The 21,558-nt window shown below is 36.9% G+C and overlaps 1 protein-coding gene across 4 annotated transcripts in view; it reads left to right on the forward strand.

Moving 5' to 3' along the window:
• The window catches only part of TSC22D2 (TSC22 domain family member 2), a 50,214-nt gene extending 30,792 nt beyond the window's left edge, over window positions 1–19,422 (forward strand). For 2 of the 4 annotated variants that reach the window (XM_084769851.1, XM_084769850.1), the window contains 2 exons: window positions 17,033–17,084; window positions 17,711–19,422. In XM_084769851.1, the coding sequence (XP_084625977.1) occupies window positions 17,033–17,084; window positions 17,711–17,971 (313 nt within the window). In that variant the 3' untranslated portion in view covers window positions 17,972–19,422. Of the gene's footprint in view, window positions 1–17,032; window positions 17,085–17,710 lie in introns of those variants that run through there. The other 2 variants (XR_014776953.1, XR_014776954.1) reach the window with 1 other exon arrangement.
• The last annotated feature ends 2,136 nt before the right edge of the window (window positions 19,423–21,558 follow it).

Raw genomic sequence — 21,558 nt, forward strand, 5'->3', positions numbered from 1 at the left:
TTTAATGTTTAGTGTATACAAGTGCTGTGTTTCGTAAGCATCAATATGAATTTTAATCTCCAGTTAATTTTATTGGTATATATTTTTGAATTGTATGAAGTCTTAACATTTGACTATTAGAATACAAAACAAAATCAAAGTAAACCTAGTAGGCTATAATTAGGATTGCTTAAAATTCTTTGGGATAGTAGTAAAACATGTTTTTAATAACTAATAATAATTAATTTTGCAATGCTTCATTGCTTCAGGAGCTTAGTTCTTAATTTGTAGTTTAAGATAAGAAAGTTGACCTAAGCAAGTCCATGGCGGCACACGCCTATTATCCCACATGCAGAGGCATATAGATTTCAGTTTAAGGCCAGCCTGGTCTACAAAGTGACTCTAGGACAGCCAAGACTACACAGAGAAACCCTGTCTCCAAAAACCAAAAAAAAAAAAAAAAAAAAAGAGAGAGAGAGAGAAAGAGAGAGAGAGAGAGAAAGAAAGTAAACCTTACAGTGTCAGTAGTACAAGGTAATTATTTCAAACAGTGGACTGAACTAATTGAAGCTTGTGTTTTCTATGGTAAGCCCCCCTGACAGGCTTCCTTTAAGATGGTACAGCAGTGATCCACACTTACAAATGTGGCTGGTTATAGTATGTTTACTCTCTAGGATCCACCCCTCTAGTAAATGGGTAGAATTTACATGTTAAAAACAAGTGGGGGCGAAAACAGGAGGATCCTGTGTTTGAAGCCAACCTGGCTTATGTAGCAAGATTCTATCTTGAATGGGAAAAAAAAAAACTTGTCTAATTCAAAAGTCCATGCTCGTAAAACTGATATTCTTTTAGAATTCCGTTTTCTATTTAGACAACACATGAGAGGTAAGCTGTTTTACCTCCCAGAGTGGTTCCCCTACCATAAAACAGAGCAAAGGGGACTTTTGTAGTAGGGAAAGGATGACCTAAACAGCATTATGCTTAATCTGTGTTTTTATTTGTTGCCGGCCTTTGTTTGCTCAGATTTACAGACTTAGAATTAACTAATACTATGTAATTTTTAAACATCTCAACTGTAAAACATTGATTGGTAGGCTGTGCATGGTGGTGCACGCCTTTAATCCCAGCACTCGGGAGGCAGAGGCAGGCGGATTGCTGTGAGTTCGAGGCCAGCCTGGTCTACAAAGTAAACTCTGTAATCGAAAAACAAAAAACAAACAAAAAAACTGGTAAAACCCAGAAAGGAACAGTCTGTTGGTAAACACCCTAAATCAGCCACTCCAGAGGCAGAAGGGGTAGGATTTCTAGTTTGAGGCCAGCCCGGGTTACATGAAGAAATCCTAAGCAAAATAAAGAGAGCAGATATTCCCCCAATAAAGAATACTGTTCATTTCCTTAAGGAATAGTGACTTGGTGTTTTCCTTTTAAACAAAACAAGAATTAAGTAATTACATATTCAGAAACCTCAAGATATTCTCTGGGTTTAACCCAGATGTAAAACAATCCCTTTACAACCCCTGGACCTTGGGGGTAAGAAGTAGGAACAAAGGCAAATTAGTAACCTAAGAACATGTTTTAGTTGTGGGGTCTTAGTGGTTAATCTCAAAACTTACTTTATCATTTGTATTGTCCCTAGAGTTAAAAGTTTTTCTAGAAACTCTTCTGTCAAGAAGTGGGCATAAATGAAAATAGTAGCTATAAAATGAGCACCATGTTGCTATTATTTGAATTTTACTTTAGTTTACAAAGAAATAGTTTGATTTTGTTCAAACCTTATAAAAAATGGGATTGAGAAAATCTGTTCAAAAATAGCTGTTTAGCTGGAAGAAACATTATTAGGTTCTTGAGAAAGAGGAGATAGTGTGAGACTATTGAATAAATAGTATTCCTAAAAACTGCATATGCTTTCTCAAGCCCACCTTACTCTATAGCTTTTTATGTCGTCTGCGGCGTGTTTCCCACTTTATCTAACTTCAAGCGTGCTCACTTTCTCCCACAGGTTGAGCTAGCCATCCCATTCCTACAACTCTGAGATAGAGAGCTCTTGGCCCTACTCCTGGATTCTAGACTATCCTCCATAGTCTTCTTTCTACATTTCACTGCCAGGATCCACATTTCAAATGAAACCTAAACTCATTTCTCCTTTCCTACTTTGCTTACAGATCTAGCTGCAGTATGGCACACTACCCCTTTGTCCAGTTCCAGACTGTCTTAGGCCAGTGTCATGTTTTGCATTTCTTCACAGTAGAGTCCCTTTCTCTCTTCACTGTTTGCTCTCTGACAGTCTCTATGCTTCAGTTGTTTTGCAGTTTCTCTTTTTAATCTTAAATACACAGTATTGTTTCATACCTATGAATATCCCTCTTATCTGCTCTGGTCTTAGTACCAGTTCTTACACAAAGAGGGAAGGAAAGAATATTTACATGGCTATACTATTTCATAAAATTCTGTAAATACGCTGGAGAGATGACTCAGAGGTTGAGAGCACTGACTGCTCTTCCTGAGGTCCTGAGTTCAATTCCCACATGGTGACTTACAACCATCTATAATGTGATCTGATGCCATCTTCTGGCCTGCAGGTGTACATGCAGGGAGAGCACTGTATACATAATAAATAAATAAATAAATAAATAAATAAATCTTTTAAAATTCTGAAAGTAGTTGATAAAGGGATATATGTCTGATAATAATTTGCCAAAAGACAAATGACTTGAGATGAAGCCAAGCTACACTGTAAATTTACTAATTCCATTTGTCTAGTGATCCTGTTAACCTTGTTTGCTGCCAAACTTTTCTTCTAACCAGTGTTCATTGGCTGGCATCCTTGAAATAGGAAAGGTGGGGTATGTAAGTGTTAAGATGATAATGCTGAGGTGAGGCTTTATAGAAAATAAGAAGTGACGTTTGTTCAGGATTTATAACTTGTTCTTCCAATGGGTTTTAATTATATAATTTTATATAAATTTATGTATTGGATACTTGACTGTAAGAACATAAGATGGGCTGCCTTAAACGGCTCACTGGTTTGTGAAGGTGCTTACTGCCAAGCCTTACAACTTGAGCTGGATCCCTGAACCTTCATGGTGGAAAGAGAAGACTGATGCCCAAAAGTTACCTTCTCACCTTGACCATAATCCATTATGTTTTCCTCACAGGCAGAAAATGAACAATCTATGTAATTGAAGATTTTAAAAAATATTTTTACTATATTATGTGTATGGGTGTATTGCCCTCATGCCTTTATGTGCACCATATGCATACCTGATGACATCAAATCACCTGGAGTTAGACAGTTGTGAGCTGCTGTGTGGGTACTGGGAACCAAACCTAAGTCCTCTACATGAGCAGCAAGTGCTTTAACCACTGAGCCATTTCTCTAGCCCCCCCTTAAGATTTACTTACTTTTATTTTGTGTTGATGAGTGTCTGTGTGCATGTTTACCCGAAATCAATTTATTATTTTTTTATGGCAAGCTTCAAACTAAAAATGGGATTAAGGAGTGGTAGTATTGTTGACATCCACCACCTGGGAAGAATTACCATAATGAAAGTTATGCAGTAAATTCAGAAGATGACTTGAGCAATAATAAATATTATACATTAAGAGGCCTCAAAATCAACACAGTTACACAGGATTCAAGTTTACTATTTTGTTATGGTTAAACAAGCCTTTACAGAAGAGAATACTTGATCTGAGCAGTAAAAGAATAATGAAATTATAACAGAAGTACTTGGGGAGCAAGATAAGCAAAGAGCAGGAGTTGTGGAGAGAGAGCTCTATAATAGAACGCTTGCCAGGCATGCAGGAAACACTGGGTTGCGGTGGGGGGGGGGGGGGAAGGGGGGCACGGGGAAGAAGTAAAGAAATCTTGGAGGGTTTAATGAAATTTAAGATTTCCCACTTAAGATTTGAAGTGCGTTAAGGAAAGAACATAAGGACTACATATGGTAGTTCATTCCTGTATTCCTGGCACACTAGAAGTAGAAGCAGGAGGAGCAAGAGAATTCAAATCTGGGGACTGGAGAGAGAGCAGCACCATGGCAAAGAGCAGTGGGTGCTCTTCAAGGGATTAGGCTTCAGGTGCCCGCACCCACATGTTGACTCATAACCATCTCTAACTCTGGTTTCAGGGGATCTAGCCCCTTCTTCTGGCCTCCTGGGGCACTGCATGTATGTGATGCAGACATACATATTGGCAAAACATCCATACACATAAAATGTTAAAGTTCAAAGCTAGGATGATGAGAAGGTTCATCAGGAAAAGGCCAAGCCAGGTGACCTGAGTTCTGTATCCTGGAATTACATTGTAGAAGGGGAGAATCAGCATCCACAAGTTGTCCTTTTGACCTCCACCTGAACATAAATGAGGTCCAAGCTAGCCTAGATAGTGAGCCGCTACCTCAAAAACAAGGTATAAAAAGTTACTATTTGAAATTAATGTAGAGAGTTTCCATTAGTAGCCTAGTTCCCTTTGCAGCAAGAGGAGGCATCTTTTGTTATGGCTGAGAATACCCAAATTAACGTTAAATGGAGATAGCTATTTCAATATTGTTTTTATGTCCTGTGATGGATTAAAATTGTATTGTTTCTGGATTCTAAAATGTAACATGTATCTTAATGAACTTTGCATTTGTCTACAGACACTTGTCTACAGACACTCTTTACTGCCATGGTTTTTCTTAGATTGTATTTATTTTCACAGATTTTTACCATGAGAACTGTCCATGAACCTCATAGGTAATAACAAATGTATCATTTCTTCTTAGTTAAGAAAAAAATATGCTGTTAACTTATAAAGGAGGGTAATCTTTACTATAAATGCCTGATTCTTCATATTTATTCCTTTCCTGACCCAGCTAAAATTTGTTAACTCATTAGGTGTTTTGCATATGTAAGAATTTTTGCTATTGGGCTTACGCCTTTTTAAAATTAGAATTAGTACCTTTGAGAAAATGGAAAAGCTTGAACTACATGAGTATTGTTTGGTTTTTGCTTTTAAGGTTTACTGATAGTCTTAGAAGCTGGCTGATCACCAACTTCTATCTTAGTAAACAAAACAATAGTTTTAGAATATAGAATGTGAATATATAAAAGTCTCCACTTTATTCCTTTTCAATGTAATTGGATTATTTCAAGTTTTATCTGATATTAGGAACTGTTGATTTAAATTTCTTTTTAACTGTCTGCTCTTTTTTTCACTACTAGCTACTATTGTATAGTAAGTGTACCCAGTTGTCAGTCATATACTCCCCCCCATCTCCAGGAAATAATTTTAAGTACTCAGGACTATAGTGTCAATTTTTTATTTGAATTTAAGCCCCCTTGGTATATAGCATTCACTTCTCTATAATATACCATCAGATTACCTAGTTGCTGCTGGGCGAACAGTAAATGGAAATCAAGAATGCCCCCCTGTTCCCCCACACACATTCTTTTAAGGGTTTGGGTTTGTTGTTGTTTGTTGCTTAGTTGTTTTGTTTTGTTTTTTTGAAACAAGGTTTGGAACAAGGTTTCTTTCTCTGTGTAGTCTTGGCTGACCTGAACTTACTTTGTAGACCAGACTGGCCTTGAACTCACAGTGATCTGCCTGCCTCTGCTTCTGCCTCCCTGAGTACTGGGATTATAGACATGGGCCACTGTGCCCAGCCAAGAAAGCCTTTTTAAATATAAGCACTCCAGCGTTAGTAAAACTGCCACTCTCCTCCTACCCCTTTCTCAACACCGTTCCTTGTTTTAGTCTGACTTAGAAGTAAGAAATGATCTTTAAATCTTGCCAAATCTTGCCTTATGTTTGTGGGATAAGAAGCAAGTAGATATATGTACTTGTTGAGTGCTGGAGCATCTTCTGGGTATATTCCAAGGAGTGGAATAGCTGGGTCTTGAGGAAGCCCTATTCCCAGTTTTCTGAGATAGCGCCAGATAGATTTCCAAAGTGGTTGTACTAGCTTGCATTCCCATCAGCAATGAAGGAGTGTTCCTCTTTCTCTACAACCTTGCCAGCATGTGGTATCGCTTAAGTTTTTGATCTTAGCCATTCTGATGGGTGTAAGATTGGAATCTCAGAGTCGTTTTGATTGAGCATTTCTTTAAGTGTTGCTCAGCCATTCGATATTCCTCTGTTGAGAATTCTCTGTTTAGTTCTGAGCCCCATTTCTCAATTGGGTTATTTGGTTTGGTGGTGTTTAATTTCTGAGTTCTTTATATATTTTGGATATTAGACCTTTGTCAGATGTAGGGTTGGTGAAGCTCTTTTCCCACTCTGTAGGCTGTCACTTTGTTCTGTTGACAGTGTCTCCTGCTTTACAGAAGCTTCTCAGCCTCATGAGGTCCCATCTATTAATCGTTGATCTTGCTCAACCATGTTCATAGTGGCCTTATTCATAATAGCCAGAACATGGAAACAGTCTAAGAGTCCCTCAGTAGAAGAATGGATAAAGAAACCATGGTACATTTACACTATGGAATACTACTCAGCTATTAAAAACAAGGGATTCCCGAAATTTGTGGACAAATGGATTGAACTAGAAATGATCATAATGAGTGAGTTAAGCCAGAAGCAGAAAGACTCAAATGGTATATACTCACTTATAGCTAGACACTAGCCCAAGGGACATGTCCCATGAAAGTCTTCACCTACCAGGAAAGTGGGATAGATGAGAGGACATCCTTTTGGGACTTTAGGTGAGAGAAATATGGGAGAATGGGGAAACAGAAGGATCCAGAGGGTCCTAGAAACCTACAAGTAGAACATTATGACGGGCAGATCTGGGCCTGGTCCTGCTCAAACTATGACACCAACCAAGGACAATACGTGCAGTGAACATTGAACCCCTACCCAGATCTAGCCAAGGGACAGGTCATTCTCTACAGATGAGTGAAGAGTGGGGACTGACTTTCACATGAACTCTGGTGCCCCATATTTGACCATGTCCCTTTGATGGGAGGCCCAGTGGCACTCAGGGGAAGGATAGCAGGCTACCAAGAAGAGACTTTATACCCTATGAGCATATACAGGGGGAGGATGTCCCCCTCAGTCATAGTCATAGGGGAGGGGAATAGGGTGAAAGCGGGAGGGAGGGAAGATAGAAGGGATGGGATAACAATTTAGATGTAATATGAATGAATTAATAAATAAATATTTTAAATGCCTAAAAAAAAAAAACAAAGCAAAAAACAAAAAGAAGCAAGTAGATGGCTGGGGAAGTGGTGGTTCAGTTGATAGCGTACTCGCTGGAGCTCTGAGCTTAGCCCCTGGTACGACATGAAACTGTTATGGTGGTGCATGCCATGTATCCTTGCATCTAGGGGGTAGAGGCAAGAGGACTGGGAATTCAGAGCCATCCTCAGCTAGGCACAGGAACAAAGGAAGGGAGATGGGGTGTATGTTAGTGAATAACGTCATTCATCTTGAGTAGATTTTATTATCTCAAGTAATAGGATATTAACTCTACTCACTTTTTTGAAATACTTGGAGACAGTACTACTCATTTCACTTTGTATCCATCTTCAATTTTTCTGAGCAAAATTCATACATATACTTATTTTCAGCGTTTTAATAGAAAAGGTTTAGTTCCACTAGTTAGTCTGTTGGTTTATATTTATTTGTTTTGTGTGTGCATGCACATGTGCCATGGTATACCTGTGGAGGTCAGAGAACAGTTTGTAACAGCTGATCCTACCCTTTCATCTAGGGGGGGTGAAGTAGCTTCACAGAAGAACTATATCAGAATTTTACTGACAGGTAATAGGATGTCTCCCTGAACCCCAAATATAATATGGAAATAGAGAAAAATAACCAAAATAGAAGATACTGTTAATCTTGGTTTTATCTTCTTTGCAATTCAGCTCTTACCTTATTTTTGTTGTTTAGTCTAAGCAGACAGCGCTAACAGTGATAAACGATATTCTTAAATAGGCTAAACTCTTCCTAAACTAAGGAGCTAAGTTTTGTAAATTACACAACTAGTAAGTTCTAGTTCATATATTTAATAAAGTGCCTTATTCTGGAATATCAAGATGACTCAGTGGGTGCAAGTGTTTGCCATGTAAGCCTGACAACTTCAGTCCATCCCTATAGCCTGCTCAGGGGGAGGAGATTCTCAGAAGCTGTCTTCTGCCTCCGCATGCATACTGTAGCACATGTGTGCCTGTACTTAGACACACAACAATACCATTTTAAATGCCTGATGGCAATGACTCGGTGGATAAAGGTGGTGCTGCCAAACCTAAGAACCTGAAATTCATCCCTGGGAGCCACATGGCAGAACCTACTCTCTCAAGCTGCCTCTGACTGGCATACAGATGGTATGGCATGTGCACATAGACACACTTTTTTTTAATTGGAAAAGTAAAAAGAAAGGCTCTATTATGCAGGACGTACTAATCTCTAGAGACAATTGAGTCAGTAGCTCTTTGTTTCCTTCTACATTTTCCCATTAGTTTTTTCTGCAGCCATAGGCTCATGTCTTGAGGATATGATACCCCTAGAAATAACTTGTCTTTTCAGAATGTTTTTCCTATATTCTTCAACATATAATAAAACTAGTCATCTATCTCTATTCTCCAGTTGCCCACCTTTCCAGGCAGCCACCTTCTCTCTACGCGCCCCACCCCCCCTCCCGTGTGTGTGTGTGTGTGTGTGTGTGTGTGTGTGTGTATTTGGTTTCTTTGTACACATACAGAAGCATAAGTGATAATATATTGTGCACACAGTGTGTCTTTAGTTTTAAAGATGTTCTGTGCTTTGTCCCCTCCCCAGAAAATAGAAAAAACATCCCCCCACCCAGAGATATGTACTGTTAAGTTAAATAAATGTATAGCTATGCCATGAGAAAAACTGTTTTCCTATTGTGTTTTTTAGAGATACATACCATTCGATTAAATAGATAGTCGTGCTATGATTTAAGCAGTTTTCCATTGCTAGAATCCTTGTTGTTGAAACTGCTTAGTGGCTAGAGAGGTGGCACAGCCATTAAGATCACTGGCCGCTCTTCCAGGAGACCCTTGTTTCATTCCCAGAACCCAAATGGCAGCTCATAATGTCTGTAATTCCTGGCCCAGGGATTTGGCACCTTCTTTGGACCCCCATGGGCACTGCACACACATAGTGCACAGACATACCTTCAGGAAAAATACCTTTACATATAAACACACACACACACACACACACACACACACACACACACACACACACACACACACACAGTACTGGAATGAGTAGCCTTGTAAATACGGAATTCTGTCAGTGTATACATGAGATATAAATCCTCAGATACAGGGTTGCTAGTTCAAAGAGTGAATAAAGGAGAGGGAAAATTGAGTGAAGAGTCTGAATTAAAAGTTTTTATTATAGTTTTCATTTATATGTTATGCTTAAAATACTAAAAAGAATTTTATGTCTTCTGGTTTGTGTGTGTGTATGTTTTGTTCTTTGCTTTGTTTGGGGGAAATGTCTCACTGTGTAGACCAGTCTGGCCTTTTAAAATATTTTGTGAGCTCTTAGTATGAATTCTTCTGTTTTTCTATTGGGTTCAGAGTATTTTGGATATCTAAACGTACTTTATATATAGACTTTATTTTATTTTATTTTTTTTGCTTTTCTATATATTTCAAACATCATTAGACATTTCTCATTCTTAGAGATATTTTGGTTTGTTTAATTTTTGGTTTTGAGACCGGGTTTCTCTATATAGCCCTGGCAGTCCTAGAACTTACTCTATAGACCAGTCTGTCCTTGGACTCAGAGAGAGCTGCCTGTGCCTCTGCCCCCCCAAGTTCTAGGATTAAAGGTGTGTGTTTGTTTGTTTGTTTGTTTGTTTGTTTGTTTCCTCTAGACAGGGTTTCTCTGTGTAGCCTTGGCTGTCCTGGACTAGCTTTGTAGACCAGGCTGGCCTCAAACTCACAGGGGTCTGCCTGCCTGTGCCTCCCAAGTGCTGGTATTAAAGGCATGAGGAGTTTTTTTTTTTTAACCCTTTAATGTAAATTACATGGTTGACTTTAGACAAAGCAGGGCTAAGTTAGGAAAGGAACATTGAATTGATTGCATATACCTTGAATTAATTTTCTTACTTATGAATATACCTTTTAATTTTTTAGTGCAAGAAATTTCACATAAACACAGACATATATATAAATAGAGGACTTATAAACTCATCATCAGTGTCTCCCATGGATAATCTTCTGTCACTGTACTTAATATCTAAATTAGGACCCTGACATACAATCCACTTGTATCCTTTTCTCCTTTTAAAATTTGTTCTCCTGGCCAGGGATTTGACTTAAAACTAGCTGATGAATTTTCTAAAAAGTATTGAGGGATTGGCGAACAGTTTTCATAGAAAATGCTAACATCAATTTTTGCCTAAATATTTATCTTAGTTTTCCATTGTTCCCTGTGAAGTTACACCTTTGTAACTCTGGTTACTTAAGAAAATAATAACATGTAAATTTTCTAATAGCCTTTGTGTCTGTTGCTCAAGATACATAATAGCTATAAAAATCGCTTACTGTGATCCAGGCATGGAAACATGTGCTTGTAATCCCAGTATTTATTTATTTATTTATTTATTTATTTATTTATTTATTTATTTTTTGTAATCCCAGTATTTATAAGACTGAGGGAAGAAGATCATAAGTTTGAAGTAAGTTTGGGATGTATAGCAAGACCGTATCAAACCCCCTATCCCATTACTTATTTTAGGTTACTACTAATGAAAATCTCCATTGCGCATTTTTCTGGGAAGTTTTCAATTATTAAATTAAGCACATTATTTGCTTTTATTAGCAGAATTTTTGGTCCATTAACAGAACAAAATAAATAAAAATTTGAGTGTTTTTTAACTTAATTTACCTTTGTGTGTATGTGTCTGTGTGTCTGTCTGTCTCATTTTCCTAGGGATAGAACCAAGGAATTCACATAGGCTAGACAAGCACTGTAATCACATAGCCATGATCTTTTCTTCTTAACCTGACAGATTTAGATTTGCATTTGCCTAAAGATTAATTTTGTGGTTTTTATTTCTTTGGACTCCTTTCAGGGGAGAATGAACTGCTGTTAACTGTTAAACTACAAGTATTTTAGGCCCCTGTAAGCTAGAGAAATAGTCTTCCCCAGGGGAGACCACATCAATTAATTACCCATCATCAAGTAGCCTTAAAAACATGCATCCAAATAAAACTATATGGACAATGCAGGTTGTACTTAGGAGTATGTATATATGTGTGTGCTTGTATGTAACAACAGTAATTTTTTTAAAAGGCTATGATTAACCTGGGCATGGTGGCTCATGCCTTTTATTCCAGCACTCAGGAGGCAGAGGCAGGTGGAAGACAGCCAGGGCTACACAAAGAAACCCTGTCTTGAAAAACAACAGCAACAACAATAAAAGTAAAATGATAAAAATGAGGCCATGAATTTGAAAGAGAGCAAGGAGAGATAGGAAAAAGGGGCTTTGGAGAGAGGAAAAGGAAGGAGGAAATAGTGTAATTATAATTTTAAGAAAAAAAATTTTTTAATTTGTCGATTTAAGCATATTTAACCTTCAGTTTTGCTGAAGTGTATGTTAATTAGATATACTCATCTGCAGTCAGCAGCTTATAATTGTATTTTCTCTTTTAAAACATAATTGCATTTCTTAGAAAAATGCTACCTGGATTTGACTTAATGTTTAGTAATAAATTGAGAAATGGTAGGAATAAAGTTGGTAAAGGATTTACTGTAAGTGACATATGACTTCTGAGTGGTATAGGACTTATCTCCTGACAGGTAGCCTCCTCTATATAGTTTTCTATTTACAGATACATAGAATTTTAGCATATTGACTCTGACAGACAACAACAGTTTAGTTCTTAGCTAATAGGCACACTATGCTGGCTGTCCAAAGATCACTGAGCAGATACCTTTTCTGAGAAGTTGCCTCCCTTATTCTGAGAGCAGAACTACTACTGGGAATGTGCTAGATAAGATAAATAGCATATTACAAACACTGCTAAGTCTCTGGATCCATGCTCACTTTACAGCTAGCATTTGGTGCTTATTTAAAGCACTCTTTAACACTTACAGCTCAGGCTTTATTTAGGTCACTATAAATAGGTGCTTTCTTTCAGTCTTTCTCATAGGAAGAAAAGAGTTGGGCATTTTGATGTTAGGTCTAGGTTTGAATTCTACCATTGTAAGCTAATTGGCCTCAGTTTTCTCATTTGTAGAATAAGGGTGGTGTTGCCCAGGCTTATAAATTATATATAGGCTTGCCATAAACTCTTCTTCCTCTGCTTTATCCTTATGATTTATATACAGAAAAGATAGGAGACTGGAGAATAAAGCTATGTTACACTTGGAGATGTTCAATTGCACTGTTCTTTTATTCTTTCTATTCTTATTTTAGACAGGTAGCTATTCCATCCTTGCCAATCTAGTATATTTATAGGTAAAGCAAAGGTTACTTTCCATGGCATTTAAAAAGTGAAATCAGCCAGGAATGGTGGTGCACGCCTTTAATTCCCAGCACTTGGGAGGCAGAGGCCGGCGGATAGCTGTGAGTTCAAGGCCAGCCTGGTCTACAAAGCGGGTCCAGGACAGCCAAGGCTACACAGAGAAACCCTGTCTGGGGGGGGGGAGGGGTGTAAAATCAAGTTAGATGAGCTTCTCTTTACTGATTTCACTTGTGAAGTCCAGGTTCTTTCTGCCCTCTTCTTAGTGAAGCTACACATACTTATCACGGCCACTTGATAAAGAATAAAAACAGCTGGGAAGAAAAGCAGCTGGTAGGAGCCAACTGAGATGAAGTAGACCAGCATAAAAAGCCATACTACCTATGGTAGTAGCATGGTTACTTTTGCTTTTTCTGTGACTAGAACTGTAATTAACTTTTTGAACTCTAAATTCAGGGCTAATCATGTGGCTCAGTAACTCCTATCTTTTAACAGTCCTGTATTTTTGTTCATTGCTTCTGTGCCTAGAACCTTTAACTTGTTAATAAATGGTAATCAAAAAATTTTCCCTAAAAGATTTGTACGTAACTAAAAATATTCTTTGCCTTTTTTTGCATTTGTAGTTTATACTAATAGCTTAAGCAGAAAAAAATCTGAGCTCTTCATTGTCTCTATATTTCTGGTAATAATTGTGGCACTTGGATTAAAACGGACTTACTTCAGTTTGGGAGTGTGTATTTTTGCATGCACCACTCTCTAATCCTTGAGAAGCTTAAATTTTGAAATTGATCAAAATATGATATGGTAGATAATACCATAAGTAATAAAAGTAATTTAAAAAGGATAAATCAACGGTAGATAAAGAAAATTTGAAGGAAGAGATACTCTGCTTCATTCCTCAGTATCATTTTAAAGTAACCTGGATCTCTGGGCTGAGTACCATAGAAAATACTACCTTCTTTGAAACTGCACTTAAGACAACAGTATTAGTATCTTCATTATAAATCTACCTGTTTAAGCAGTAGTTCCCAATACTTAAGTTTCCATCAGAATCACCTGGAGGGATTATTAAAATATATTCACTGTCCTCATTCCAGAAGTGTCTAATTCAGGAGTTTAGGGAAGATTCAGATATATCCATTTCTAGCAAGTTCCCAGGTAGTGTTGATGCATTTGGTTAAAAGGAACTTCACTTTGAAAACTAGTTTGTCTGAATTCAAAGAATTTTAATGGCCTCCTAATATGAGCCATTAGTGTTTGAAATCAAGTTACTGTCATCTCTAATTACTGTCAGAATGCATTTGAACTCTTATGTGTCAAGGCATTGTTTACTTCTCTAAAGGTAACGGAACTTCTTCAAGAATCTCAATCTAGAGAATCAACAGTAGTTCTATTAGGATAGTGAAATAATCACTGCCTTGCATTGATTGTTCATTGTGCCAGGAGCTATGCCAAATAATACTTAAGCTCATTTAATCCCCAGAGGAATAGGACCTAAAATGCTTATTTGAAGTGAAAAAAAAAATGTCTATAAACTAATTTCCCATATTTCACAGTGAGTATATAAAGGAGCAAGAATTTGCTATCGTGCTGTAGTACCTTTTTAAACTAAAGTTAAAGTGTGCATATTGCTGGACCAGAGAAGGGAGAAAATAGTTGACTGTACTCTTAGAATAGCAAAAGGTATGACAATTGAAATGGTCCTGAGCAACTACTAAACTGGATATAATAATAATAATAATAATAATAATAATAATAATAATAATAATAATACATATATTGATATATTGCCTCAGTAGAAGTCTTACTGCAGTTGCTATGCCAAGGCTTGTTGGTATCCATAGGAGGCCTCCCCTTTCTGAAGTGAAGAGGAGGAGAAGAGGATTGGGGGAGGAGGTGAGAGGGAGTGGCGGAGTTGGGGGGCTGCAATTGAGATGAAAAGTAAGTAATTTTTTTTTAGAAGGAAAAAAGAGAGATGGCTGTGATCACCTTAAAGAACAAGTGAAAGCCATATAAACTGGAACTACAGATATATCTATCTGGAGAAGCAGTTTCTGCAAAGCCGAGAAAACACATATAACAGATTACAAATATTGCATTAAGACTATAATAACATAAAAAGAATAAGAGGCCATCTACAACAAAGGTCAAAGTCATGAAAATTTTCATATGCTAAGTCTTTTTCAAAGTAGTATTAATTGCTCTATATGATGGTGTATACCTTTGATAACACTGGGCAGCCAGAGACAGATAAATCTCTTGAGTTTGAGGCCAACCTGGTCCACATATTTTAAAGCCAGCTAGGGTTACATAGTAAGACCCCATATAACCCCACCCTAATCCCCCACCCCCCCAAAAAAAAGAGGATTAGGGCTTTGATTGGTTGATATTGTTGTTTTTGTTTGTTTATTCTTTCTCCTGTAACCTTGATTCACTTTGAGCCAGTGGGTCTCAAAACAGGGTTAGACTGCAGAATCAGCGTTTCTGGGAACTTGTTAGAAGTGCAGTTTAGAGCCCAGCAAATCTGTTTTTACTAAACCTCAAGATGACTGGTGCATACTAGTTTGAGAGTACTATAATTGGTATTGAATTGTTGAGTAATACCAAAATAGTAGTAATTGTATCTGCAACTGATTTAATTTTTTAGAGTATAGTGCTCAACAGAACTGAAAGGTTGACACTTAACTGAATACTTTTCTTCAACATCTTCCTACAGCTTGTGAATCCATTCTTTTTTGCTACAGAGAGGTCAGAATCAGGACAAAAGTTTATGAGGTCAACATTCAAAGTGTAGCGTCTCATTATTCCTTAACTGTAGTAATGACTTAGTGTTAGACTACAGGCGATTATACTAGCTTCCTCTCAGGGACCTAGCAACAACTTCATCACCTGCCGCTATGGCCTTGTGTGCCAGCTGTGTGCTGCATATAAAAGGACCGCCTCCTCACTCAAGCCGTCTCTCGTCTCTCGCTGCTCTCATGCCTGCCTGCCTGACTACATGTCCACTCTGCCTCTTGCCCAGGCTGGCATTCCTCTCCCCTCCCCTAATAAACCTTCTTCATGCAAAATAATTCAGGGGCACACCTTGGCATGGGACTGCCCAAGGTACCCCCTCACTGCATTATATTTCATAACACTTTGAAATACTGACTCATTTTAATTAACAAGAAAAGGAAGTAATAAAGTCCTTATAAACAGTGTTTCTTGGTAGAACAGTACAGAAAGTATAAACTAGAATTCTTAAGCAAGTGTTAGCTTAAATGCCTGTCACCATCTTTATTTGTGGTGGTGCTTTTATTTTTATTTTTTAACACTAAAAGCCTTATAGAGTATATAGTTGGTCAGTAATTTAGTTACATGTAATCTTACTTTACTTTACATTTCTCTCTCCAGGAACTGAAAGCCCAGCTTATAGACAGTTTTGGTTAGTAGATATCCTTTCAAAATCTTAAGTATACAGAGCCCTTTCATCTTAGCATCAATAAAAATTTAACTAATATACTGTGACGAATATTGTTAGTGCTCAAATAGACAGCATTTCCTATGTGTTGTCTGCAAGTCCATTGAGGCTTAGGCACTAATCCCATTCATTTTGCAGATGGGGAAACTGAGGTCCAGGGACATTAAATAATGAGTGAATGAGTAGCAGAACCTGGCATGATAGCCAGGCCTACTTGGCTGGAAAAGAATGTTTCTACGCATCAACCTGGCATAATAGTAATAACCCATACCATTCAAAGTAAAGTAGTCTTCAGATATTTTAAATACTAAGTTCTTTTCAGATACAGTCTACTTTGTAAGTATTACTTAATAATGTTTTATTCAAAAGTTACTTTTAAAGGCCTTCTAGTGTTGATTCAAAGAAGTATCAGATTTTCTTTTACAAGGCTAGCTTAAAACAAAAAGTTTAAACTAGTTCTGTCCTTCAGAAATCTATAAAAATACAAGAGTGTATAGATTTTTGCTAGTTTCACTGCTTTAATGGATGGAAGAATATAAACCATAGAGAACAATTACTTCATCTCCTATGTCATTATATAAATGCTCAGGCAACATTTGAACTTAGGATGTGTACTTAGTAGCCAGATAACTTTGAATTATTTTCAAGAAAAACACGTTCTTTTCTTAAGTGATTTCTGCCAGCAAGAAACCCAAAGCCAAAGTATGCAGGTCTACCAGAATATTGAGTTAAATTTTTAACCAGCTTTTCCAAAATTGTCTTCAATTCTTTTTAGAAGCCCTCCCTACACACTTAAAAACCAGATGTTAAAATATAAAAATGATAGAAAAAGGTCATCTGAATTGTAATGTGTTAAGACCAACAAAGAGAAAACTCCTAATTAAAATTGCGAGTAAGTTTTAAAGTGGCAAATGTTTGTCATGGACAAATTATAAATATTGGAACTATAAAGGATTTTTTAGAAGTCAGTCATATACCAAGATCCTCATGTTAAAAAGTTAAAACTTTTGAGTATTGAATTGCAAAAATATACTTTATAAGTTATTTAATTTTATCACATTTGGTAGTGGATAAAATACAAATGTTTTTTACATTATCTTAAGAATTGGAAGGATGGTTAAAGTTTTGAATATAATTTAATGAAATACTCTGATTTTTTTCCAGTGCATCTGGGGGCGGTGTTGTAGCCATTGACAACAAAATAGAACAAGCAATGGTAAGTAGGTTCACAGTTGTCCTTTCATTTCTTTGTTGGTCAGGCTGACTGTTCGGATCTTCTCAAGTCCAGATAACAGAAACCTGATTTCTTTAAGCCAAAAGTTACATGTTTTGGTATCAAAATTTAGAAGATGCTAGAACATTGAAAGTTTCTAGTCCAGACATCCTGAGTAAATAGCCCTTCCTAATCACACCAGACTTTGTTCAATACTGTGGGTCAGGACCGTAAGATAGCAACATTCATAATTCAGTACAGTGTGTTCATCTGAAAAGCATCAGCCTTTTTTTTTTTTAATTTAAAGTGGAGGCTGCATGGTGCTTCAGTCTCCAAAACACTCCTGTGACATTTATTATGAGACAGCTTTCCATTGGAATATTGTCTTTATCTGTTGTCTTTATCCAATATCTTAAAATGCCCATTCTAAACTTTGGGAGGAAAGTGCACTTTCTATACTAGTTGGAAAAGAGACTTTTCCACCCCATCTCCCACTGGCCCTGTCAAGATACAGCAGAAATATTAAAAGCAAAAGGAGAAAAGTGCTTTTTAAAAAATTATGAGCCAAGAACTAAGTAGCTCCTTGTTTCTCATAACTTTTTTGACATTCCTAATTTTGTTCTTCACAGGATCTGGTGAAAAGCCATTTGATGTATGCAGTAAGAGAAGAAGTGGAAGTTCTAAAGGAGCAAATAAAAGAATTAGTGGAAAGAAACTCTTTACTTGAACGAGAAAATGCACTGTTAAAATCTCTTTCAAACAATGATCAGTTGTCCCAACTCCCAGCCCAACAGGCCAATCCTGGTAGCACTTCTCAACAACAAGCAATGATAGCACAGCCTCCTCAGCCAACGCAACCTCCACAGCAGCCGAATGTCTCCTCAGCATAAAGCTTTCTTAAGCCTCGTTAAGGAAAAAACTGAAAGCAATCTTTCCTTGTGTGCCACTGGTGTTCTTTCCACTTTATAGAAAGCAAGTAGCCATGCTTCGGCTGTGTGCTTGGCCTTTTCAGTATTAGACAATCGTTCTACAGGAGCTTTCCCTCTAAGATGTCATGCAGCACTGTTGATGTCCACTTGTGTGTCATCAGTACACGAGGAGAATAATAGATGGGATTTACTAAAGCAAGCAGAGTCAGCGTTCTACATGTGCGCATGAGTGGGATCTTTAAAGTTTTGGTGGCTCTCCCATGTTTCTTACCAACTGTGGATTTACCTTGAGCCTTTCTGTCACATTATAAATAACAGTTCAGCTAAAGAGCCACTTTTCTTTCAATATCAGTAACATTTGCCTACGTAAGTTTTCATTTATTTTGTGTTTTATTTATTACAGGGCTGCTATTTTCATAATGTACATGAACAATGTCACAGAACTTTTTAAATTTTTTTGGATAATTATAAGTATCAGTAAAAGAATTGAAAGACAGGATTACATTTAATAAATAAACCGTTTAGGCAATAATTGAACAAAAGAATCCTGGCACATTTCTAACACTAATGGCAATTTACCGTTGGTATTTATTTTCAATAGTAAAGATCCAGCTTGAATGTAAATTTTGTATAGTTGTAAGTATGAAAAACACAGTGCACCTGTACAGGTAGTCACCAGTTATTGTGATATAATAAATAATTGGGCTATTTTCATGAAGAAAACTTTGTTCATTTGTTTCTACTTTCTAATAGAAATTGCCACGATTTCTCTGCTTTTCAACATTTCGTATGACTTTTTTTTTTTTTTTTGGGTGGGAATAAAAAAGCTGTGAAATTGTTCAACCTACTTTGTAACCAAAGAAGCAAAGCTGTGTAATGGAGTTTTGTTTTGTTTTATAATGCACATTCTTTATGTATTTTTATTTAGTGTTTTCTTGGTCACAATTTTCTTTGCTGTCTAGCATGATCTGCATGGCCTGTAATCTTTGAACCACTTTCGTACCTCATGTTTTATCCAGCACTCTTATTGTACTGTGTACTAGTCTGTGAACAATGTCAAATAAAAAAGAACGAGCAGGTCGTATGGTGGAGCTGAGCTAGTGTACAATGCACCCGTTGTACAAAAACAAAAATGAAGTGAGCCATCTTTTGTTCATTTAAAATGGTGTTTTGAATTTCATATGCAGAAAACGTTTTGTTACATTGCAGATTTTAATGTATTTAATAAATGCAACATGCAGATTAAGTGCAGTGTATACTGAGTATTTAAATTAAAATGTACATTTCATAACTACAGTTTCAAGAGAAAGCATCATTTTGTGTATACTAACACATTAAGTGTATGTCAGAAATTGATGTAAAAATATATATTTTAACACATTTTCTGAAATTAAACTACAGTTTTGTTCAAATATTTGGCTCTATATGTGTTCAGAATTTGACTAGATTTGTTTTTCACAGTTTAAAATATTCCTTAAATGAAAACCCATGTTATTAATGACAATGATAGTTCTAAATTTTCAAAGTAAAATAATTTAAAGAACACAAGAATGGTTAGCAATATTTGTACTCAATATTCATATTATGTTAACAATATCAATAAGAAATCCTCGTCTACCAAAACTTTTACTTGAATTCAGAAAGGTGCCTGTAGAAATTAACATGTCCTGTATGGGTAGCCCACTATCTAATTAAGTCTTAATAAGAAACTGTAGTTAGCGCTCCATGTTAGAAGAGGTTAAATGTTGCCCATTTGAAACGTAGCTTCAAATGAAAGGCATACAATTGAAACACGAGATAACCAAATGTTTTATATTCTAGTTGTGCTACAAAAATAATGTTCAGTAAGCAAAATTTTCATGTTAATTAGTAATATTGGAAACACTTTAAAGAACTAGATAAGTATGTAGACGTGTATGTAATGACCCTAAGGATTCAGAGTGAGAGTCTAGTAGAGCCACCATGGGCAAGAGAGGAAGGAAGACTACTGTTGGAATGTGAACCTGAAGACTCTCTTGGTGCCCTTCTAGTGCAGATACAAAGAAAAACTAACACTAGAAAAGGGTTGCAGGAGGAGACAGTTAAAAGGCAGACAGCTGCCTAAGAAGGCACAATATCTTCTATTTGATGCCTGGCACTGAAAAGAAAATGATTTTTATATAATAGTAGTCACCAAGGAAATAATATTTTAAGGTTAAAACGGTGACAGCAACTGCTACTCCAGTTTATAAAAGGGAGAAAGTCCTAGAAAATCGTTAACAAAAAAATGAAATTGGTTCCAAAAGGATTGACCTCTGGTAAACTAAGAAATGCAAGTTATTTTAATCGATTATTATATTTTTTAAATAGCAGAAGTTAATGTAGTATGGTGGGCTTTTCTGTGTTCTCCAGAATGAAATTTGGCAGTGCATATGAAGAGCTTTAAATATTACTAAACTAGCTCAGTGGTATGATGCTTAATTTGAGGTGCAGTGTTCAAAAAATGCAAGGGTGTGCCTGCTCTGTATATCCACTTCCCTTAGGATTCAGAAGTTTTGTTGATCGCCTGTGCTGTGTGCTACCTAAAGTTATATAATGAAGTTTACATCTGAATCTTTCCATTTCCATGAGACAAGCTGAACTCCCAAGTCAGGGACAAAGGTAGGCCAGGTATTGTGCTTTTATTTGGAAGTATCTGAATTTGAGTCATTTCTCCCTTAAATGGTTTGTTTAGGATTTTCTTTTAGATATTCATTGGGGTTAGAGTCTCCAAATACCTAGATATCAACTAGTTGAAATTCCAATTTGGGGGACAAGTCTTACCTGTCTTCTACCTTTAATTTTTTCAATCTCAGCCTAATAGACCAGGTGCTACTATATAAGCTTTGTGTTGGTTTAATTTTCTGATATGGTAATGTATGTACAATTGAAACCTAACTTTGCCCAAAGAAAAGTATTAGGTAATCTTAATGTATTCTTGAGATGCATTCAACAAAACAAAGAAGTGTAGGGAGTTGGAGAACTAAGCTTTCAGCTCTTGTAACTGTTAAATGAAGCTATTCGGCCCTGGGGACAGATCCTCTATGATGGATGTCTTTCAGATCTTGAGTGATTCTGTTGAAAGACGAGCTCAGAGTTAGGGCTCAATAGAATTGAGACTACACAGACCAATACAGGGAAACAAGAAATAGACTCAAGGATGGATGTCTCAGTGGGTTCCTAAAAGGTGACATCTAATTGTTGAATGTCGTAAGAGCCAAGAGGAAGAGGGCGTCCTGAACACAAGAAAAGCTTGCTCAAAAGCTCTAAAAGCAAACGGCTCCTAAACAGCAAAGGATTTTGTGGGGGAGAAGACAAAAAATTGCCCCATCAATGTTAGTAGTTTGGCATTAACAAACAAGAATGACTCATTGGATGATGGCTAGTGAGATGAGCTCAGTTCAGTTCGTTGGCAGAAAGGCAGGTGGAAGCTAGAGGACATATGTTAGAACAATCCAGAAAAGTGGTGAGCTGGCATTCCATGGGACAAGTTGAAGTTCATTGAAGACGTTGGGGATTCCTACTCTTTT

This window comes from Acomys minous, assembly GCF_964271855.1.
Source record: "Acomys minous genome assembly, chromosome: 19".
NCBI classification, from domain to species: domain Eukaryota; kingdom Metazoa; phylum Chordata; class Mammalia; order Rodentia; family Muridae; genus Acomys; species Acomys minous.